At 43.1% G+C, this 21,987-nt stretch overlaps 1 protein-coding gene across 3 annotated transcripts in view; it reads left to right on the top strand.

Moving 5' to 3' along the window:
• The window catches only part of LOC127650391 (NACHT, LRR and PYD domains-containing protein 12-like), a 195,884-nt gene that overhangs the window by 132,783 nt on the left and 41,114 nt on the right, over nt 1-21,987 (top strand). Inside the window, exons 1-5 of one of the 3 annotated variants that reach the window (XM_052135804.1) lie at nt 2,144-2,281; nt 2,701-2,781; nt 3,868-3,975; nt 4,321-4,437; nt 19,639-21,453. The exons of 1 other annotated variant lie outside the window; for it this stretch is intronic. In XM_052135804.1, coding sequence (XP_051991764.1) covers nt 2,729-2,781; nt 3,868-3,975; nt 4,321-4,437; nt 19,639-21,453 — 2,093 coding nt within the window. In that variant the 5' untranslated portion in view covers nt 2,144-2,281; nt 2,701-2,728. Of the gene's footprint in view, nt 1-2,143; nt 2,282-2,700; nt 2,782-3,867; nt 3,976-4,320; nt 4,438-19,638; nt 21,454-21,987 lie in introns of those variants that run through there. One more of the 3 variants, XM_052135805.1, reaches the window with a different exon arrangement.

Here is a 21,987-nt window from a genome sequence, read left to right as displayed (position 1 = left end):
TGGAATGTTATGCAATGGCCAAGTCAATCACCTGACCTGAATCCGATTGAGCATGCATTTCACTTGCTGAAGACAAAACTGAAGGGAAAATGCCCCAAGAACAAGCAGGAACTGAAGACAGTTGCAGTAGAGGCCTGGCAGAGCATCACCAGGGATGAAACCCAGCATCTGGTGATGTATATGCGTTCCAGACTTCAGGCTGTAATTGACTGCAAAGGATTTGCAACCAAGTATTAAAAAGTGAAAGTTTGATTTATGATTGTTAATCTGTCCCATTACTTTTGGTCCCTTAAAAAGTGGGAGGCACATATACAAACTGTTGTAATTCCTACACCGTTCACCTGATTTGGATGTAAATACCCTCAAATTAAAGCTGAAAGTCTGCAGTTAAAACACATCTTGTTTGTTTCATTTCAAATCCATTGTGGTGGTGTATAGAGCCAAAAAGATTAGAATTGTGTCGATGTCCCAATATTTATGGACCTGACTGTATGTATAAGCCATCAAAATACATGATGAACACATCAACTCATATCAGGTATAATATTTTTTACTTTATTATATTAATATTTATACTTTAATTATATGTAAAATCAACTATATGAACTCTTGTCTCTATTCTGTTAAAGTCAACTCCATGTGAAGAGATCAGACTCAAAGGAGCCCAGCTGTGTGTCCATGAAGAGTGACCAGTCTATGGATAAGCCATTAAGATTTCAGGATAAACACACATCATCTGACCTAAGGTACAACAATTTGTGTAGACAGACAGATAGATAGATATTTTTATCTATATATAAAATCAAATATATTAAGTGGTCTGAGGTACAATAGTTTTGTCAAGATATGCTTTTAGTTTTACAATATATTTACATTATAATAGCCTGCACTTTTCATGTATATGATTAATTCCTGAGATAGATGCTCATCTGCATATATAATTTGTCGGCAAGTGTGTTAAAAACAGAAAACTGCCAATTTCCACAGAATTGTTGCCAATAGGGCTGTGTCAAAATATCTATATGATGATACATCGTCAGGTACTCCTTGCCGATGTGTGTATCGATGCAGCTGCATCCTTATCAATATTATGCAGCACTTAGAAATTTGAGTAATCACATCTATTACGCAGCACAAGCTGGCTTTCCATCACCTGCACAGTAGTAGACCACCACATTTAAGGATGAGACTCTTGCGATCCCTGGCAAAACTAAATATATATATATATATGTGCATTTTTGGATTTTTTCCTAAACCCGCAGTTGGATATGACATGACTTATACTATATAAATATTATAAATATTAATATCTAAATATTGCAAAACTGAACTACTGCACGTGGGAGCTGCATTAAATTAGAAAACATACATGTAACATTAGACATTATATTTCAATTTTAAATTTACAAATGTTTTATATAGAATTGTTCTATAGTCTATAAAGTATTTAACACAATTACATCAGAAGTAACTGTAATCAAATTACTGAACATTTTTGAATTCATTATATTACTTTTTTCAATGAAAAGGTAATTTAATTTAATTACAGTAATGAATTACTTAGTAATTCATTACACCAAACACTGATAGAGAATACCAAAAATTACAGCCCAAATATTACAGACATTGCAACTCTGTTAATCATATTTCTATACATTATTCTACAGTATTACATCATATTGAATTATATTAGTACACACACACACACACACACACACACACGTTTATTTTTGTAGTTGGGTTTAGTGATACTAGAGGTGCAGAAATGACACACATTTATAAGCTTTAAAGGGATAATTCAGCCAAAGGTGAACGGTTTATCATAATTTACCCTCATGTTGTAACAAACCCATTTGACTTAAAAACAAAATGAGATGTTTGGCCTCAGTCACTGAATATTTTCCCCCATTAATGAAAGTGAATGTTGAATAAGGTTGTTTGTGTTCCACTGAAGAAGAAAGTCATACGGGTTTAGAACAACATGAGGGTAATACAATTATGACAGATTAGTAATTTTGGCTCAAATATCCCTTTAAGAGCATGAAACACCTGCTGTTGATGTTTGTCTCTTTCAGACTCCTCCTCAGGTGAAAATGAAACTATTTAAACAGGATTCATTTTGTGACAAGAGCAGAAAATTACACGACGAGAGAAACAGAAAAAGTTTGACAGTTTTTGTTCCACTGAATCGTCTGAAACAATCAATAAATTCATTGTGAAGTATTTTGTAGGTGATATTCTAGTCAGTAAAGAGGAAGTGAACATCAACAGTTCTTGACAGGTGAGTACTGAACTGCTGCTAAACAAACCAAAACTCACAAGACAACAATAATAAACCTTTCAAACTATCAGCTACAGTAAGACATCTAACAGATATCTAAGTATTAATCACAGCAGAACAAACAGATACTGAGACTTTTGCTCTTTTATCTGAATTGTCAGTATGTGTTCAGTTTCTTTGGCACTGAAATGTTATTTCTTCTATTGACTTGAAACGTTGCTTTGTTTTCTTCTGTTGAGTCTTCTGATGTTTTCTCTTTATGCTGGTGTTTAACATGTCATAAAAGCTGACAGTCTGCAATTGAACCTCATTGATTCATTTCTAATGGAATATTCTAGAGGACAAATAAAAACAAATATGTGTCAGTATTGAACAAATAAACACGTCACAAATATAGATGATGTCCCGTTTGTTGACAGGTGTTCAGTGGACTGTTCAGATGATGTCATGGACTCCACAAAGGATCTCAGTGGACAGACAGACACAGGGAAGGTCAAGAGGTCAGAGGATTTCAATGCTTTAATAAAATACACTGATAGATATTTCTGATATGCTGCACAACACTACAGTATAAAAACACTGAGGAGAAATGAGAACAGACTGGATTATCTCAAGTATAAACATGTGAAACAGCTTTAGGGTAAAGTGAGATCTACAGTCAGATGACAGTGAGACCGGTTTGATTCAGTCACAGACAGAACTGGAGAAACCTGTATAGTCAGTCGTATTTAGAAGGTGAAACTCAAATGTGTTTCTCTGTATATTTTTAGACACAAACACAGACTTTTCTTCAGATGAATGCAGAACAAACCATCAAACTAAAATGCACATAATTTAGGATTGGGGTCAAAGGTCATTTGTGTGTATGTTTCTCCTATAAAAGTAAATTTTATGATTTAATTCTTGTGAAAACAGTTTTTCAGAAAGCAGCACATTGCATTGTATAGTGTACATCAATTCTGTGCATTTATTGGCATGTAAATTTGAACCTCTTCAGTCGTAGCTGAAAGTCTTTCCATCTTTAGTGACATTCAGATCTGGTGTGTAATGTCATGTGCTTGAATATATCTTCATCAAATAAGCAGAAGTGAAATTGCTGAATATTGAACTATGACTGTGCATTAAACATGACCAAACAGTTCCTGTGTGTAACATAACAAAAACACGACATCTTCCATAAAACACACAAGGTGTGTGAGAATCAGCAATGTTCAGCTGGTTAGCATGTATTTCAGAAGTCTCATGTTCGGACTGTTTGCACACAACTTTACAGAGAAACTTCAGGAAAACTACAATCTTCAGTGTGCTGCTTTTCACTGTCCTAAACCAGAAATATTCTCAAGATGGAAAGAATTCAATGTAAAATGAGATGTAGTCATTTTCTCTAAGTGACCACTGCTACTGAAAATAATAAATTTTGATTTCAATGACAACATGACACTGAAAACACTGGAAAAGAACATGTTACCCCCTTGAAGAAGAGAGAAATATTGGGAAGAGTAAAACTGAGAAACTGATGAGAGGAAAAGAGTGTTTGTGAGAGTTTGTAGTTTTTAAAACAGTGTTTAATTGCTGTTGTGTTTTAGTGTCATTCATGGAGAATCTCCTGAATCCAGCTGTGTGTCCATGAAGAGTGACTGGTCAATGGAACAACCAGTTAACTTCAGTTCAGGAGCCCCTTGTGCTGATGTGAGGTGAGGACTCTCATGTTGACTGACAGTATGAACGTGTACACCACAGTCTGAGGGACGATTAGTCTTGTGATTGTGATTTGTACATTTGTTTATTATCACTGCGTAATGCTCAATGCTTCCTGTAGCACTTGCCATAGATTTCTCTCTCGCCTGGCACTTCTCACGCACCTTACAGTCTAGCTGATCCCACAAAATCTCAATGGGATTAAGATCCGTAACACTCTTTTCCAATTATCTGTTGTCCAATGTCTGTGTTTCTTTGCCCACTCTAACCTTATATTTTTTTAGTTGTCTTCATGAGGTTTAAATGAACAAATATCAACTCTTGTCTCTATTCTGTTAAAGTCAACTCCATATGAAGAGATCAGACTCAAGAGAGTCCAGCTGTGTGTCCATGAAGAGTGACCAGTCTGTGGATGTGCCAGTTGAATTTAAGGGTGAACACAAATCAACTGGAGTGAGGTAAAACAGTTTTGTCAAGATAGGTCAATTAGTATTTTGATATAATGCACACCAAAAAATATTTGGCTGAACTTGATTCAGTTGTGGACTGTGATTCCACATGTTTTAATGTGTTTAAATGTTAAATCCCAGCTCAAATACTTTATGTGAGGGAACCTAATTGAATTGGATAAACCCAACAAAATTGGACATGTCAAAGTACCCCCAATTAATCCCCATTTTTAAAACATGTATTTAGAGATACACTTTAGAGATCTAAGTTCTTCATATACTATACAGTGAATTTGTGTAGGTTAAATACATGCTATTGGGAAGCACTAAAGTTCAGCTTGATAACTATGTTCTGGTTAGTACAGAAATTGTCCAATAAAGAAATCACATGTACCTGTCCTAAGATCATAGTTCAATCATAAGGTCAAGCTCCACTTTTCACCAAAATGGTAACCCCCAAAACTTCAACATAACAGTAACTCTTCTGAATCTGAACATAACAAAACGTCTCGGGTTACATGTGTAACCCTTGTTCCCTGAAAAAGGCGGAACGAGATGTTGCGCTGCTAAGCGCTACGGGGAACAGCTTTAGCTGTGAGCCGAGCTGAATAATGTGTGGAACACGTCAATGAACATTGACTGGAATTTATAGCCTCGGCTGATGTAATCATTAGATGCACCTGAGGCCAGGCTATAAATGGATACTTCACCAGGTGTCGTCAGATACTTCTTTTTGAAGAGCAGTCCTGGGACGTCCCAGTGCGGCAAAGCAGCGCAACATCTCGTTCGGCCTTTTTCAGGGAACAAGGGTTACACATGTAACCCGAGACGTTCCCTTTACAAAAGGCTTCACTATGATGTTGCGCTGCTAAGCGCTACGGGGACCGCAATACCCACGCCGCCGCACTTGGGGCTGTCCGGACCCCTACGGTTGTGCAGTGTACTCACAAAAACGCGAGAGGTCTCAGACATGAGGTTCAGATGTCGACTCAAGGGCATAAGAGCCCGGAGTAGCATAAACATCTAAACCATTCAATTTTGATGAATGTGTGCGGAGAGGACCAGCCTGCCGCATCACAAACTTGTTCAGGCATGAGCTGAGATGTCGACTCAAGGGCATAAGAGCCCGGAGTAGCAAAGCATCTAACCCATAAAGTTCGATGAATGTGTGCGAAGAGAACCCTGTCGCAACACAAACTTGTCATAAAACTGATGAATGTGAGCGGAGAGGACCAGCCTGCCGCATCACAAACTTGTTCAGGCATGAGCTGAGATGATCGACTCAAGGGCATAAGAGCCCGGAGTAGCAAAGCATCTAACCCATAAAGTTCGATGAATGTGTGCGAAGAGAACCCTATCGCACCACAAACTTGTCATAAAAACTGATGAATGTGAGCGGAGAGGACCAGCCTGCCGCATCACAAACTTGTTCAGGTATGAGCTGAGATGTCGACTCAAGGGCATAAGAGCCCAGAGTGCAGAACATCCAAACTAAAAAAGTCCAATGAATGTGTGCGGAGAGGACAACCTGCCGCATCACACACTTGTTTAGGCATGGGCTGAGATGCAGACTCAAGGGCATAAGAGCCCGGAGTAGCAAAGCATCTAGCCCATAAAGTTCGATGAATGTGTGCGAAGAGAACCCTATCGCAACACAAACTTGTCATAAAAACTGATGAATGTGAGCGGAGAGGACAAGCCTGCCGCATCACAAACATGTTCAGGCATGAGCTGAGATGTCGACTCAAGGGCATAAGAGCCCGGAGTAGCAAAGCATCTAACCCATAAAGTTCTATGAATGTGTGCGAAGAGAACCCTATCGCACCACAAACTTGTCATAAAAACTGATGAATGTGAGCGGAGAGGACCAGCCTGCCGCATCACAAACTTGTTCAGGTATGAGCTGAGATGTCGACTCAAGGGCATAAGAGCCCGGAGTGCAGAACATCCAAACTAAAAAGGTGTAATGAATGTGTGCGGAGAGGACAACCTGCCGCACCACAAACTTGTTTAGGCATGGGCTGAGATGTCGACTCAAGGACATAAGAGTCCAGAGTAGCAAAGCATCTAACCCATAAAGTTCGATGAATGTGTGCGAAGAGAACCCTATCGCAACACAAACTTGTCATAAAAACTGATGAATGTGAGCGGAGAGGACCAGCCTGCCGCATCACAAACTCGTCCAGACATGAGCTTGAGATGTCGACTCAAGGGCATAAGAGCCCGGAGTGGCAAAACATCCAAACTATAAAAATCCAATGAATGTGTGCGGAGAGGGCAACCTGCCGCATCACAAACTTGCTGCAGAGGGAGACCTCTAGCCAAGGTTTTAGAGGAGGAGAGCCCTCTGGTAGAGTGCGCCCTGAAACCTACTGGCGAAGCTTGACCGCCACCGTGAGGCCCGGGCAATAATGAGGATGCCTCTTTGAGGGCACCCCGCCCACCAAGCAGTGGCAAACCGCAGTGGCCACATAGAACCTGGCAGTGGCGAGGCAAGTGCCCGCTGACAGTTCTTTCTACAGAAAAACCAGAACTGAAACAAACTGGCAGTTAGCTGGTTCTGTAATAAGAACTTTAGTAGAAGGAAACGCATGCAGGCACATTTGTGTTACTACGTTCAGCCCCTCCCAAGGGGGAGGGGGGGGGGGACTGGGCGACTTGGGGAGAAGTAGAGGAGACATTGCGCTATCAACAGAGGCGAAGAGGTCCTCTTCTGCCCTGTAAAATCTACCCAGATCAGTTCCAAGTGGAGGGAGCCCTAGCACTAGAAATGGTCTCGATAACCCCAAGAGAAAACCCCGTGAACCCCATTTGGTACCCTTAAGGGCCAGAATGAAAGGTTTCACAATTCGGGCCAAGGATGAGAAGGTCCTCCCTGTTCGGAATCGCCCAAGGCGAGCCGTCGAGGAGAGGAATTAGCTCCGAGAAACATATCCTGTTCGGCCAGCGCGGCGTCATTAATACGAGGCAAGACCCTTGCTGGTGAACATTGCCAAGACTCCCGGGAGCAGAGAAACCGGGGAAAGAAATACATACAGACGCATTCTGGGTCATGTATGTGTCTTAACGTCGAGACCCAAGGGGGCTGGGTGATTTCAGGGAGAAGTAGAGGAGACATTGCGCTATCCATAGAGGCGAAGAGGTCCTCTTCTGCCCTAAGATCTCACCCAAACTTGTTCCAAGTGGAAAAAGCCTGGCATTTAAAAAGGTCTCGATAACCTCAGGAGAAAGCCCTGTGTCCCTCAGTTGGTACCCTTAGGGGCCAAACATGAAAGATTCCACAATTCAGGGCAGGGATGAAATATTGCCCTGTGCCTGAGATAGAAGATCCTTCCTGTTCGAATCGCCCAAGGCGAGTCGTCGAGGGAAGAGATTAGCTCCGAGAACCAAGCCCTGTTCGGCCAGCTGGTGCTATCAGTAAGAGGCAAAAACCCTTGTTGGCGAACTCTGGGCAACTACTACCTTAGGGTGGAGTTCTTAACTCCCCGTTGGTATTTCCTGTCTGGACCGTAAATCTGCTCCCGTGATACGGGCATCCAGGGATATAACTGACCTGAGTGACAGGAGCTTACCCTGGGCCCTAAGGAGAATCCGACGTGTCAGAAATACAGCTGACAAGAACGTGGGTCTCCTTGATGATTTATGTAAGAGGCTACCGCTGTATTGTCCACCCGCACCAAGACATGGCAGCCTCAGGAGGAGGTATTTCAGGGCCAGAAATACAGCCATCAACCCGAGACAGTGACTGTGACAACCGAGCTGACGACCCTCCTATCCCCTTAAGCTGGACGACCACTTAAGGCCGCTACCCCGCCCGTCAGGGAGGCGTCTGTCGTTAGCAGTCTGCGACAACAAGACGCACCTAGAGTGGGACCCAAGGCAGAAAACCGGGGTCTGAACCACATAGAAAGGGAACGAAGCCTGAGGCGCGTAACCCTAATTAGCCCAGGGGTTTTGGCCCTTGGAAGAAATCCCTGGCTTTTGGCCACAACAAAAACGGTCTCATGAGCAGAAGGTCCAGAGGGATCACCGTGGACGCGTTCAGCCCTGAGACCTGGAAATCGTTGATACTGATAACAGTGCAACCTAGCCTGACTTTGCTCAGGGTGATCTGAATGGACTCAATCCTAGCGGGAGACAGTTGTGCCCGCATTGTGATTGAACTCCATACGATGCCCCGATAGACAGTGTTCTGAGTGGGAGAGAGGACGCTTTTCTTGGCGTTGAGCCTCAACCCCAGAGAAACAGATGAGCTAAGACGATGTCCCTGTGCTGAACTGCCAGTTCCTGGAACTGCGCTAGGATCAGCCAGTTGTCTCACGTAATTCAGAATGCAGATGCCCCGGAGTCGCAAGGAGCCAGCGCTACATCATGCATTGTGAATGTGCGGTAAAAAGGGCTAGGCTGAGTGAAAGAACCTGACCCTGGAAGACTTCGCCCCGAAGTGAACCTCAGGAACTTTCCATGTTGTGGCAGAACTTCTAAATGAAGTATAGAAGTGCGTCATAAGATCGATGGTGACCAGCCAAACGAGTTGTAGGGCTTGAGACACGACCGTCTTGACAGGCATCATCTTGGACTTGAACACCCACGGGTAGTTCAAGCTTAAGATCTAAGCCAGACGCCACCCCTCACCCTCCATGGGAAACGGGAAGTATTTAGTGTAATAACCTAACTCTCTCTCTGGAAGGGGAACACATACCATGGCCCCTTTAACCAGGAGATTGAGTTTTTTTTTTTTACAAAAAAAGAAATCCGGTTACTGGTAGTGAGAACACGCCGTTGAAACACGGAAAAGCGGCGAGAGAATTAAATCCTGACGCCCTTATAAGACCCACAGAAAAGAATATATACGGCAGAAGTTTCCACGCTGCCAGGATCTCTGAGATGGGTATTATATTTTAACACTTCCTGTTGAGGGGTTGTCGGGTGTTTCGCGTCCTGAATAAAATGCAGGAACAGCGAAAACACCCAATTTTGACGGAAGCCTCTGCAACCCGAAACACCAAGAGGTGGCGGGAATGGAGGGGCTTTGAGGGGGTACCGGGAGGGGTGAAGTGAAGCACGCGCCCCGTCCCGAGGGGAGCTACCCCCTAATCTAGGCGTAAGACCGTCAGGGTTTTCTCTTACTAGAATTTATAGTCCTGAGGGCTGGCGAGGGCGGCGAGACTGTCCCCAATCCCTGGAAGGAGGAGCACGACTCGCCACGCTTTGCTTTTGAGCCTCCTTTCAGTCAGGGCCGAGGTGGGTCTGAGGCTTGCTCGTCAAGCGCAGAACCCATACTCAGGTCGTCCAGGAGGTCAGTCTGGTACGCCTGAAAAACAGCATAGTGTGCAGAGCAGCACCAGCCTGACCTGCTGCTTGATAAGCCCTTCCCACTAAAGTGGAGGTTGTCCTACAAGGCTTTGAGGGGAGAGAGGGCTTCTTAAGTGACGATGCCGAGCCCGGCGAGAGATAGCCCGCAAGCGTCTCTTCGACCGGCGGCATCACTGAATACCCCCGTGCCTCAGCACCCACGATAGTCGAATATAATGACGTCGAGGGTATGTGAACACGGGAAGAAAATATATATATATTTTTTATATATATATATATATATTTTTTTTTTTTTTTTTTAGGGGTTCTCCATGAGCGAAAAAGCTCTTCATGGAGGTTATCAAAGAAAGGGAAGGGACCCATGAGGCGTTCCCTTTCTTAGACTGGAAGATAAAATCTATCCCCTAATTGGTGCGTTTGGAGCGTTTGGGGGTCTCTTTTTCGCGTGGCCAGTCCAATCTGGCAACCGCACGGGTAACAACATCGAGCAATTCCTCCGTAGATTTTTTATCGCGGACGGAAAGCTCGGAGGCGGGAAGAGAATAGCGATCCACCTCATGATCCGAAGAAGCGTCGGAACGCGCCGAGATCATGTGAAGGACCAGCTGGGTTTGGGGAGAGAGTGAGAGAAAGGGATCAACCCGTCTCTTGCTCCTCAGCCAAATCCATGCACGAGCCCCACGAACGATCTTTTCGTGAGTGCTGACTCCCGGAAGCCAGCGAGGCGAACACGACGCACTCTGCCTGTTAAAGCAAATCGCAGTGCTCGCACCCGCCCTGCTGCAACGCGAGAGCAGCGCGCTCTACCCCCAAACAAACAGCAAAAACTGATGTGTGCCGTCTTCAGCTATAGAGCGAGAAGAGGGGAACACGCACCATTTGCTTTCAGTCATTCTCTCTTTTTTTTTTTTTTTTGAAATATATATATATAAATATATAATATTTTCTAAACAGAAGAGAAAAATAGAACAACGTTCACTGCACACTGTCTAACTGAATCTATCTCCTAACAGAGGAAAGAAAGTTTTGACAGGGTGTGTGAAACACACAGAAACAGAATCGCTCTGAAAAAAGAGTTTCTGACGACACCTGGTGAAGTATCCATTTATAGCCTGGCCTCAGGTGCATCTAATGATTACATCAGCCGAGGCTATAAATTCCAGTCAATGTTCATTGACGTGTTCCACACATTATTCAGCTCGGCTCACAGCTAAAGCTGTTCCCCGTAGCGCTTAGCAGCGCAACATCATAGTGAAGCCTTTTGTAAAGGGAACATGAATACTGGCAAATATCCTCCTTTATATTGATATTGCACAATAACACACATAAAATAACACTTACTGTACTTGTAATGTTTACTCTTCCTATTGAGTCAAAAGCAAAGCATGCTGGGAACTAGGAATCTCCTGCCACAGTTTCCTTAACAAAAAAATAAAAAATAAAATAGAAAATAAATAAATTTGTCCCAACACAAATTAATTGAAGTAAACTTAATTTTTTATGGAAATATGTCAATACATGCAGCTATTTTCTATGTAATTTTTATTTTTTTATTTTCATTTTTTTTATTTATTTCAAGCATACAATAATAAAGGTGTACAATATGTACCACATACAACAATAATCAAGAATTACACTGTTGATCAAACAAATAAAACTTCAAACAAATATAACTTCAAGTGACGATGGAAAGCTCGGGAGGCTCAGAAGGCGGAGCTCTAGGAATCTCGGGAGGCGTTGGCTCTTGGACGGTCATGGCTGCTGGCGCTGGCTCAGGGACGGTCGAGGCTACAGGCGTAGGTTCACTGCTGTCGGAGGCTACAGGCGTAGGTTCACTGCTGTCGGAGGCTACAGGCGCTGGCTCACTGACATCGGAGGCTACAGGCGCTGGCTTACTGACATCGGAGGCTACAGGCGCTGGCTCACTGACATCGGAGGCTACAGGTGCTGACTCGAAGACGGTCGAGGGCTCAGGCTCGCTCACCGTGGCATGCGTGGGCTCTGGCTCGCTCACAGTGACAAGCGTGGGCTCTGGCTCGCAGACCGTAGAAGGCGTGAACTGGGGAGCGGAAGCCTTTCTTCTCCTCCTCCTCCGGGCGGACGAAGCTGGCAGCATTGGCTCCTTGATCACGGCAGGCATGAAGGTTGGTTCGCTGGCAGATGTGAAGGGACGAACCACGGGCGAATGGAGGGTTACCACTTTGGGAGGAGCTACGGGGTTCTCCTCGACGATGTCCACGGTGAACGAGGAACCGCAGGTCAGTAGAGTCTCCTCCACGAACGCGCGGAGCGTCCAGCCGCGCGTTGCCGGTGGCAACCGCTCCTTGAGCGCACTATTCAAGTTAGCCCGGAAAAACACGACCAGGGAGGAATCTGGGAAGTTGGAGGCACTCGCAATTGCGAGAAAATCGTGGATGTGCTCCTCGACCGGACGATCTCCCTGCATCAGGCTGAGAAAGATTACAGTTGGCCTGTAAAACCGCTGGATCCATGTTTGGTCGTTGGTTCTGTTACGATTGAGGACGGGGGCTGACAAAGGTTGAGGATCCAAAAGCAGGTTTATTGATAAACAGGCAAAACAGGAGCAAACAAAACAACCACGATGGGTAAAATGAAAACAAAACACGAACACACTGGAGCTGGGAACACGGGCATGGAAGCAAACATCAACATTTAACAAACGACAAGGTAATGGAGGAACGGGCAGGGTTATATACACACACAAGGCAGGATGATTACAAACAAGACACAGGTGAGAACAATGACAGTGAACACGAACGCTAACAAGGAGACTATGGAGTTAAATAAAGGACAAAAGTGAAAACTAAGGAGCAAGGTGAAACACGACAGGGTAATACATGACACTCCTTCTCTCCGAATAAATAACTTTTGTACATTTTGAGGTAAATCATTACCCTTTGCCCTATATAGAATTTGCACAGTCTGTAAATCCACCAAATCATAAAATGTTAGTAATTTGGAATCCTTAAAATATGTATTGGTATGATCCCTATAACCTGCCCCATGAATGATCCTTAAAGCTCTCTTCTGTAATTATAAAAGCGCAGTTCCTCTCTACTTGAATGGGGAAAGGCCGAAATCTCTAAAACACTTGTTTAGCTAATGCATATGCACAATCTCATGTTGATTGACAGACGATGTCTGTATCTAAAAGGTGATTGTCTCTTTTGCCTTGTAAGGCAGGACCTCCTTTCTACATACATGGCCACTGGGCGTTCCAATTTTTCCCATTCATTAGTAGTGGTGATTTTGATTCATTTCAGTGATTCGACTATTTTGATTCTGTTCACCAATTTGTTCACTGACCAGATCTTCAAGTTACGTCTTTGTGCATGCACATGGTGCAAAATGACCATCTTTTAAGTAAATGCATTGAACCGAAAACAGTCATTCTCAAACAGAGCAAGTTTAATTATCTTTCATTAAAATTCTACTAAGAGACTTCAGCACTGCAGAGTGTTAAAGCATCAAAAGCCTTTCCCCGAAAATGACAACAAAGCATATCTATCATAATGTGAACTGCTAACACAACTTTTTATCGAGCTATACAAAGAAATTATAACAATAATAGCCTAAAAATAATTATGAGTTTCAATAATGTTCGTATGTCATTGTAATGTGTGGTCATCACTCACTTTTAATTATAATTCATCTGGCTCCTTTTCTTGTTGAACGAGACTGACGATATGAACGAACAACATGCAGCTCCTCCTCTCATTCAGCTGATCATCGTTCATGATGACTGATTCGTTCATGTTGGTTGCAGCTCTTAAACAAGTTTACCAGACCTGTACAAGTTTGTTCAATTCACGAACAAAATGACTGACTAGTTTAGTTGAAGGGGTGTATTCACTCAGTGGGTCCAACCATGATATGCTCCATCACAGCCCGCTCTCAAATGCTATTGGGTCACAATAGAGTCAGACTTTAAAAGAAACACAAAAGAAGACAAATGGAGTTTGCATGTCTACAAAAGTTTAAACACCATAACAGTCTTGACACCATTTTCTGAAGGAGTTTAAAGACATCTTTATGTGTCTAAATTCATGAAGATATATAGTCCTGTGTCTTATAACAGTCATAGCGCATGCACCAAATACTTTTGTATGCACGCACCATCAAATGGAGCGTACCTTGACAGGCTCGCGTTCGGCTGTATGAAGATGCTGAGTGTTCGCATCAAAATCGAAGTATACTTTGGACTCAAGATGGCGCCGAGTATGGCTGCTGCGTTGCGAGCTCCGATACAACACTGCGGTTTATTGTTTGTTTTGTTTACAGTTCTTTGTTTTTTTGTCTTGGATGTTGTCTGCCTTATTGTTTACGACAGACAAACGCTTTTGGACATAGGTTCTACAATTACACATCGAAAACTGGACTTCAAATTCCTCAACGCCGACCCACTGTTTACAAACACGCCGGCGGAGCCCTTTGTCTGGGCTGCCCGGCCGCGGAAACGCAGAAGGAAAAGGGGAAAAAGAGCCGGCGTTCTCATCAGAGTAAGACGTCGTGCAAATCGACCCCCGCTACCCAGAATACTACTGGCAAATTTTCAGTCTCTGGACAACAAACTCTGCGAGCTGAGAGCGCGGATCTCTTTCCAACAAGAGACGAGGGACTGCTGCGTTATCTGCCTTACAGAAACCTGGCTGGCTGCGGAGATTCCAGACTCGGCCATCTAAATCACGGGCTTTTCCGTGCACCGAGCGGACAGAGCGAAAGACCTCTCAGGTAAAAGCAGAGGTGGTGGTGTATGTTTTATGATCAACAAATCATGGTGTGATCAGAGGAATGTACATTTCATCAAGTCTTTCTGCTCTCCTGATCTGGAATATCTCATGCTTATGTGTCGACCATTCTGGCTACCGAGGGAATTCACAGCGGTCATCATCACAGCTGTGTACATCCCCCCACAAGCCGACACAGACCGGGCACTCAGGGAACTGTATGGGAGTATAAGTCAGCAGGAAACTGCGCACCCTGAGGCTGCGTTCATTGTTGCCGGGGACTTCAACAAAACTAATTTTAAAACAATAGCACCAAAATACCATCAACACATAAACTTCAACACATGAGGGGACCGGGTTTTAGATCACTGTTACTCTCCTTTCCGGTATGGCTACAAATCCCTCCCCCGCCCCCCATTTGGCAAATCGGTCCACTCTTCCGTTCTACTTCTACCTGCTTATAGGCAGAAACTGAAACGGGAAGCACCCACCCTCAGAACGATCCAGTGCTGGTCGGTCCAATCAGACTCTGCGCTACAAGACTGTTTTGATCACGGACTGGGAGATGTTCCGGTCCGCCTCTGATGACGACATCGAGGTTTACGCTGATAGCGTAACATGTTTCATCAGGAAGTGCGTAGAGGATGTTGTTCCAACCAAAACAATATGGATATACCCCAACCAGAAACCATGGGTTAACGGCGAGGTTCGCGCGGCACTCAATGCGCGGTCCTCCGCTTTTAATTCTCCTAACACGGAGGAGCGTAAACAAGCCAGTTATGCCCTCCGTAACACTATCAGTGCAGCCAAACGCCAGTACAGGCACAAACTTGAAGGTCAGTTCAACACCACTGACTCCAGAAGTATGTGGCAGGGAATTAACACCATCACGGACTACAAACGGAATAAAGACTCTGCCGTGAACACCGCTGCATCTCTCCCAGACGAACTTAATACATTTTATTCTCGTTTTGAGGACAACACCACCGCCCTCGCGGAGAGAGCACTCGCGGCTGACGCCACAGAGGTTGATTCACTCTCCGTCTCTGTTGTGGATGTAACCCGATCCTTCCGACGGGTGAACATCCGTAAAGCCGCGGGTCCAGACGGCATTCCGGGCCGCGTCATCAGAGCGTGCGCGAATCAACTGGCTGGTGTTTTTACGGACATTTTCAATCTGTCCCTCTCCCTGTCTGTAGTCCCCACATGCTTCAAAACATCAACCATTGTGCCTGTACCGAAGCAAGCCACAATCACTTGCTTAAATGACTGGCGTCCTGTTGCTCTGACCCCCATCATCAGCAAATGCTTTGAGAGGTTAATCAGAGATTACATCTGCTCTGTTCTGCCCCCCTCTTTGAACCCATTGCAGTTTGCCTACCGCAACAACCGCTCCACTGACGATGCCATTGTATCTACACTACACACTGCTCTCTCCCATCTGGAAAAAAGGAACACATATGTGAGAATGCTGTTTGTAGACTACAGCTCAGCATTCAACACCATAGTGCCCTCCAAGCTTGATCAGAAACTCCGGGCTCTGGGCTTAAACAGCTCACTGTGCAGCTGGATCCTGGATTTCCTGTCAGGCAGACGTCAGGTGGTTAGAATGGGCAGCAACATCTCCACATCACTGACCCTCAACACTGGAGCCCCGCAGGGCTGTGTTCTCAGCCCACTCCTGTATTCCCTGTACACACATGACTGTGTGGCAACACATAGCTCCAATGCCATCATTAAGTTTGCTGACGATACGACGGTGGTAGGTCTGATCACTGACAATGATGAAAGAGCCTACAGAGAGGAGGTGCACACTCTGACACGCTGGTGTCAGGAGCACAACCTCTCCCTCAACGTCAGTAAAACCAAGGAGCTTGTGGTGGACTTCAAGAGGAAAGACGGAGAAAGACACAGCCCCATCACCATCAATGGAGCACCGGTAGAGAGAGTCAGCAGTTTCAAGTTCCTCGGTGTCCACATTACTGAGGAACTCACATGGTCCGTCCACACTGAGGCCGTTGTGAAGAAAGCTCACCAGCGTCTCTTCTTCCTGAGACGGCTCAGGAAGTTTGGAATGAACCACCACATCCTCACATGGTTCTACACCAGCACTGTAGAGAGCATCCTGACTGGCTGCATCACCGCCTGGTACGGCAATAGCACCGGCCACAACTGCAAAGCCCTGCAAAGGGTGGTGCGAACTGCCAGAAACATCATCGGAGGTGAGCTTCCCTCCCTCCAGGACATATACACCAGGCGGTGTGTGAAAAAAGCTCGGAGGATCATCAGAGACTCCAGCCACCCGAGTTATGGGCTGTTCTCACTGCTACCATCAGGCAGGCGGTATCGCAGCATCAGGACCCGCACCAGCCGACTACATGACAGCTTCTTCCCCCAAGCAATCAGACTTTTGAACACTTGATCTATCAGGATCAATAATTAGCACTGCACTTTATTAATCTTATATCTCACACTGGACTGTCAACATATTTTCCTCAATATACTACTTCATACAGTATATACAGTATATATATATATATATATATATATATATTTCATATACTCCTTATTGTATTGTATATTGTGTGTATTGTTTACTGTACATTGTATATAATTATTGTGTTGTGTAAGTATGTGTACATTTGATTTGTAAATTGTTTTGTAAAGTATGTTGCTTATTGTAATTGGTATATGTCTCGTCACTGTCATGACTGCTATGTTGCTCGGAACTGCACACAAGAATTTCACGTACTGTTGCACTTGTGTACATGGTAGTGTGACAATAAAGTGATTTGATTTGATTTGATTACTTTGGGATTTAATTTCCTTATGTTAGCACACCCGCCTCCCATGCCGGAGATGCCAGTTCAAGTCCTGTACAGAGCTGGTAGAACAGGAGCATCAAAATGGTGCCATGACCCGGATGGGAGGGAGGTTTAGGGGGGTGAGTGTAACAGGAGCCAGCTGATAGATAGCTGTGCAATGTGTTTTTAAACCTCACTCTCCTGACCTCAAGAGATGCACTAGTGACTGATACTGGAGGCTGTAGCCTTTAGCCTCCTTGTTAGCACACCCACCTCCCATGCCGGTAACACCGGTTCGAGTCCCGTACGGAGCTGGTTGAACACTGGGCTAATTATTACTAAACAGAAAAAGTTGAAGAAAAGCCTAAATATCTCACACTCTGCACCAAAGGCCAACGATTATGGAATAGCCGGTCCTGGGACATTAGATCTGCTGAATCTGTCTGTTTTTAGATCTCGTTTAAAAACTAATACACCCTTTTTCTACTTTGTACATTTTATTATTAACCTTGTATTTTACTGAGTGTGTTTTGATTTTATGTTTTGTGAAGCACTTTGTGCTGGATTGCACAAATGATTGAAGACCATACAGTTAAAAGGACATGAATTACGTATGGAAATAATAATAACTTTATATTTATAGATCTTTATATTTCCATCTGTAATTCAAGTGTATGGTCTTCAATCATTTTTTAATATTCATAAAATGTGGATTAAGGTTTGTGTATACCTATAAGCCAATTAAATGCTCCTTCACAGCATGAACTTGAATGCTATTGGCTCTTGCTGTAGTCAGTCTTTACAGGCATGAAAAGCAGTAGAGCTCATTGGCTTTGAACGGGAGAGACCGAATAGAATTGACCCGTATCTGCTAAATAGTCTCTGATAATATTAACAAGGGAATATTAAGGAAACCTGATGATAGTGAAAGTAAATCTTTTAAGTGTAGTTTATAATTTTCACTCTGTGTTTTACATGTTTGTATTATTAATTTCTGAAATTGTCCCTTATCTCCTTGTATAATTAGTTTAACGGGAAAGTGTGTTGATGACTTCTGGTGTCACATACTGTAGATTGACAAACAGTTAAAGACAAGTAATATCACACTGGCTTAAAGGGTTAGTTTACCTAAAAATTAAAAATTCTCTAATTTACTCCTGTTTACTCTAAATCTCCAAATTCAATTTACATCTAAAAGTCACATGTAGTGCCTGTTTAGTAGAGGTAGACGGTTTGAGGTAGAGACACCAAATTTGCTGTGGTGACACATCAGACTGTCATCTATCTGTGTGCCAAACTTCATAACTATCCCGCAAGCGGTTCTATGGGTGGCCATAGACTCAAGACCGGAAGAAGACGAATAAGAAAACTAACGAAAACAATAGGGCTCTTTCGCCCCTTCGGGGCTTGACCCCTAATAATATGGTATTCAAATTCTATACATATTTGAAAAATGAAAGTGGCTGATAAAATTAGACCACATCCACTGTGGCTGGTGGGCAAATAAGTTAATTTCACACCCTGAATTTCTCCACTTGAGCTGCACGGGAAACAGGATAATTACTTCACTCAAACACATCCTATTTATACATGAAATGAATCACTATATCCACAACATCTATGTAATATTATTACTTACATCTGCACAGACAATGAACCGAATGAACAGGTGAACTTGATCTAAGTTACGCTTCTGGTCATAATACGTGTAACTTGCGTTGTGAATGTGCTGTTTCCGTAAAAAACACACTATACACTCAATGAAATATCCTAAACTGACAAAAAGATTATATCAGCCTCTAAAGTATGTAAAATTCAGAAAACAGCAGACTAACTTTTAAAGAGTAGCTTATACTTGAGTATATTACATTTACGCATTTGGCAGACATTTTTATCCAAAGCGACTTACAGTGGCCTTATTTCAGGGACAATCCCCCCGGAACAATCTGGAGTTAAGTGTCAAACCAGCAACCTTCTGATTACCAGTTCAGTGCTTTAGCCCACTACGCCACCACCACTTATACCATATTATTTCAGGAGCTCAGGTTTTTACAACAAGGACAGTTGTTCAGTAATTTGTATGTAGTCTGTGTTTTATATGTCTGATACATGTTCATGAATATTTGTTTAAAGTTTGATTTGTTACAGTTTGACACATATTTTGTCATTTTGCACATTATTGTCAACTAATTTTTTTTTTTGCCATTTTAGATCTGAGTAACACTTGAAATGAATGAAAATGACATTATGAAATATAGATATATTTTAAAGGACATATTTGCCAAAAAACTAAAATGACACCAAAAAAATTTACAAAATTAACACTGATTTCAATCTTACAGTCACTCGCAACATGTTGAAGTCCAAAGCACATTCAAATTCAATCTGCTGAAGAAGTTTCAGAGTTTGCATGAGGGAACAGCAAAGCAGGGAAACCCAACACTCCTGAATGAGATCTACACAGAGCTCTACATCACAGAGAGTGAAAGAGGAGAGATCAATAATGAACATGAGGTGAGACAGATTGAGACACAATCCAGAAGAGCAACAACAGAGGACACACCAATCAAATGCAATGACATCTTCAAACCTTTACCTGGACAAGACAAACCCATCAGAACTGTGCTGACAAAGGGAGTCGCTGGCATTGGAAAAACCGTCTCTGTGCAGAAGTTCATTGTGGACTGGGCTGAAGGGAAAGCCAATCAGGACATCCAGCTCATATTTCCACTTCCTTTCAGAGAACTCAATTTGATGAAGGACAAAAAACTCAGTCTTTCAGATCTTCTTCAGGTTTTCTTCACTGAAACAAAAGAAATGGAAATATCCAGAGATGAATTTAAAGTTCTCTTCATCTTTGATGGTTTGGATGAGTGTCGTCTGTCTCTGGATTATCAGAGCAATGTGAGATTGTGTGATGTCACTGAATCAGTCTCAGTGGATGTGCTGCTGACAAACCTCATCAAGGGGAATCTGCTTCCCTCTTCTCTCATCTGGATCACCTCCAGACCAGCAGCAGCTGATCTCATCCCCTATGAGTGTGTTGATCGAGTGACAGAGGTACGAGGCTTCAATGACCCACAGAAGGAGGAATACTTCAGGAAGAGAATCAGAGATCAGAGTCTGGCCAACAGAATCATCACACACCTGAAGTCATCAAGGAGCCTCTTCATCATGTGTCACATCCCAGTGTTCTGCTGGATTTCAGCCACTGTTCTAGAGACAATGTTGAGTGAAGCAGAGAGAGGAGAGATCCCCAAGACACTCACTCAAATGTACACACACTTCTTGATCATTCAGACAAACATCAAACATGACAAGGACTATGAGAAGAAAACTAAAGACAGAGACATGATCCTCAAACTGGGGAAACTGGCTTTTGAGCAGCTTGTGAAAGGCAATCTGATCTTCTATGAGGAAGACTTGAGAGAGTGTGACATTGATGTGACAGAAGCATCAGTGTACTCAGGATTGTGCACTCAGATCTTCAGAGAGGAGTTTGGGTTGTATCAGGGGAAAGTGTTCTGCTTTGTTCATCTGAGCATTCAGGAACATCTAGCAGCTCTATATGTGCACCTTTCCTTTACAAACAACAACAAGAATGTGTTTAAACAAATCACTGAACAAAAACTGTTCTCTAAAATCTTTAAGTTTATGAAACATAATCCATCAAAACAGGTTTCTATGTTTGACCTGCATCAGAGAGCTGTGGATGAGACTTTAAATAGTAAGAATGGACATCTGGACCTTTTTCTTGGTTTCTTTCTGGGTCTCTCATTGGAGTCCAATCACACTCTCTTACAAGACCTACCGACACAGACAGGAAGCTGCTCCTACAACAAAAAGAAAACAGTGAAATACATCAAGCAGAAGATCAGGGAGATTCACTCTCCAGAGAAATCCATCAATCTGTTTCGGTGTCTGAATGAACTGGGTGATGATTCACTTGTGAAGGAGATCCAAGATTATCTGAAATCTGGAAATATAAAAGGAAAAAAACTTTCCTCTTCACAGTGGTCAGCTGTAGTGTTTGTGTTGTTGACCTCAGAGCAGAAGATGGATGAGTTTGATCTGAAACAGTTTATTGGAGCACAAAATAAAGCAGATGAAGTTCTTCAGTATCTGCTGCCTGTGATTAAAGAATCCAGATCAGTTAAGTAAGTAACTCTCACAATAATCCCAACAATGTTAAAACATCATCACATTTAGGCTACAAAGGAGGAAAATCACACTAGTGACATCACTGATCAGGACAGGTAGCTGAACATTCACAGTGCTTACTACACTAACACCAAAGAGTTTTTGTGAGGTTCATTTGAGATTATAGAGGTCTGGTTATTGTGTAATGACTTGATGGGAAATTGAATGTAATTGGGGGTCAGGACTGACAAGAGTGTCTTCAGATCAGAAAAGTGTCTTCAATTAGATTCTAACAGGAACCAGCAATCACTGAAGAGACATGAGGTGGCAGAGGTGAGAGAATTACTGAAAGATTTAAAGAATCAAGAAACAGCATTTTGAAGGCAGTGTCATGAGTGAATTGCTTTTAAAATTGTTCCTCTGTAATGACTGTATTTTCAACGTGGCATGAATTCTGGGAGCCCCAAAAAGTGTGTGTGTCACCTGGTCACTATCAGGTGTGGAAACTTTTTCATGGCCAGACAGACAGACAGCAGCTGAAGTGATAGGGA

Source organism: Xyrauchen texanus, chromosome 10, assembly GCF_025860055.1.
Source record: "Xyrauchen texanus isolate HMW12.3.18 chromosome 10, RBS_HiC_50CHRs, whole genome shotgun sequence".
Taxonomy (NCBI): domain Eukaryota; kingdom Metazoa; phylum Chordata; class Actinopteri; order Cypriniformes; family Catostomidae; genus Xyrauchen; species Xyrauchen texanus.
Note: the sequence above shows the minus strand (reverse complement) of the source record. Positions and strands in the feature narration are given on the sequence as shown.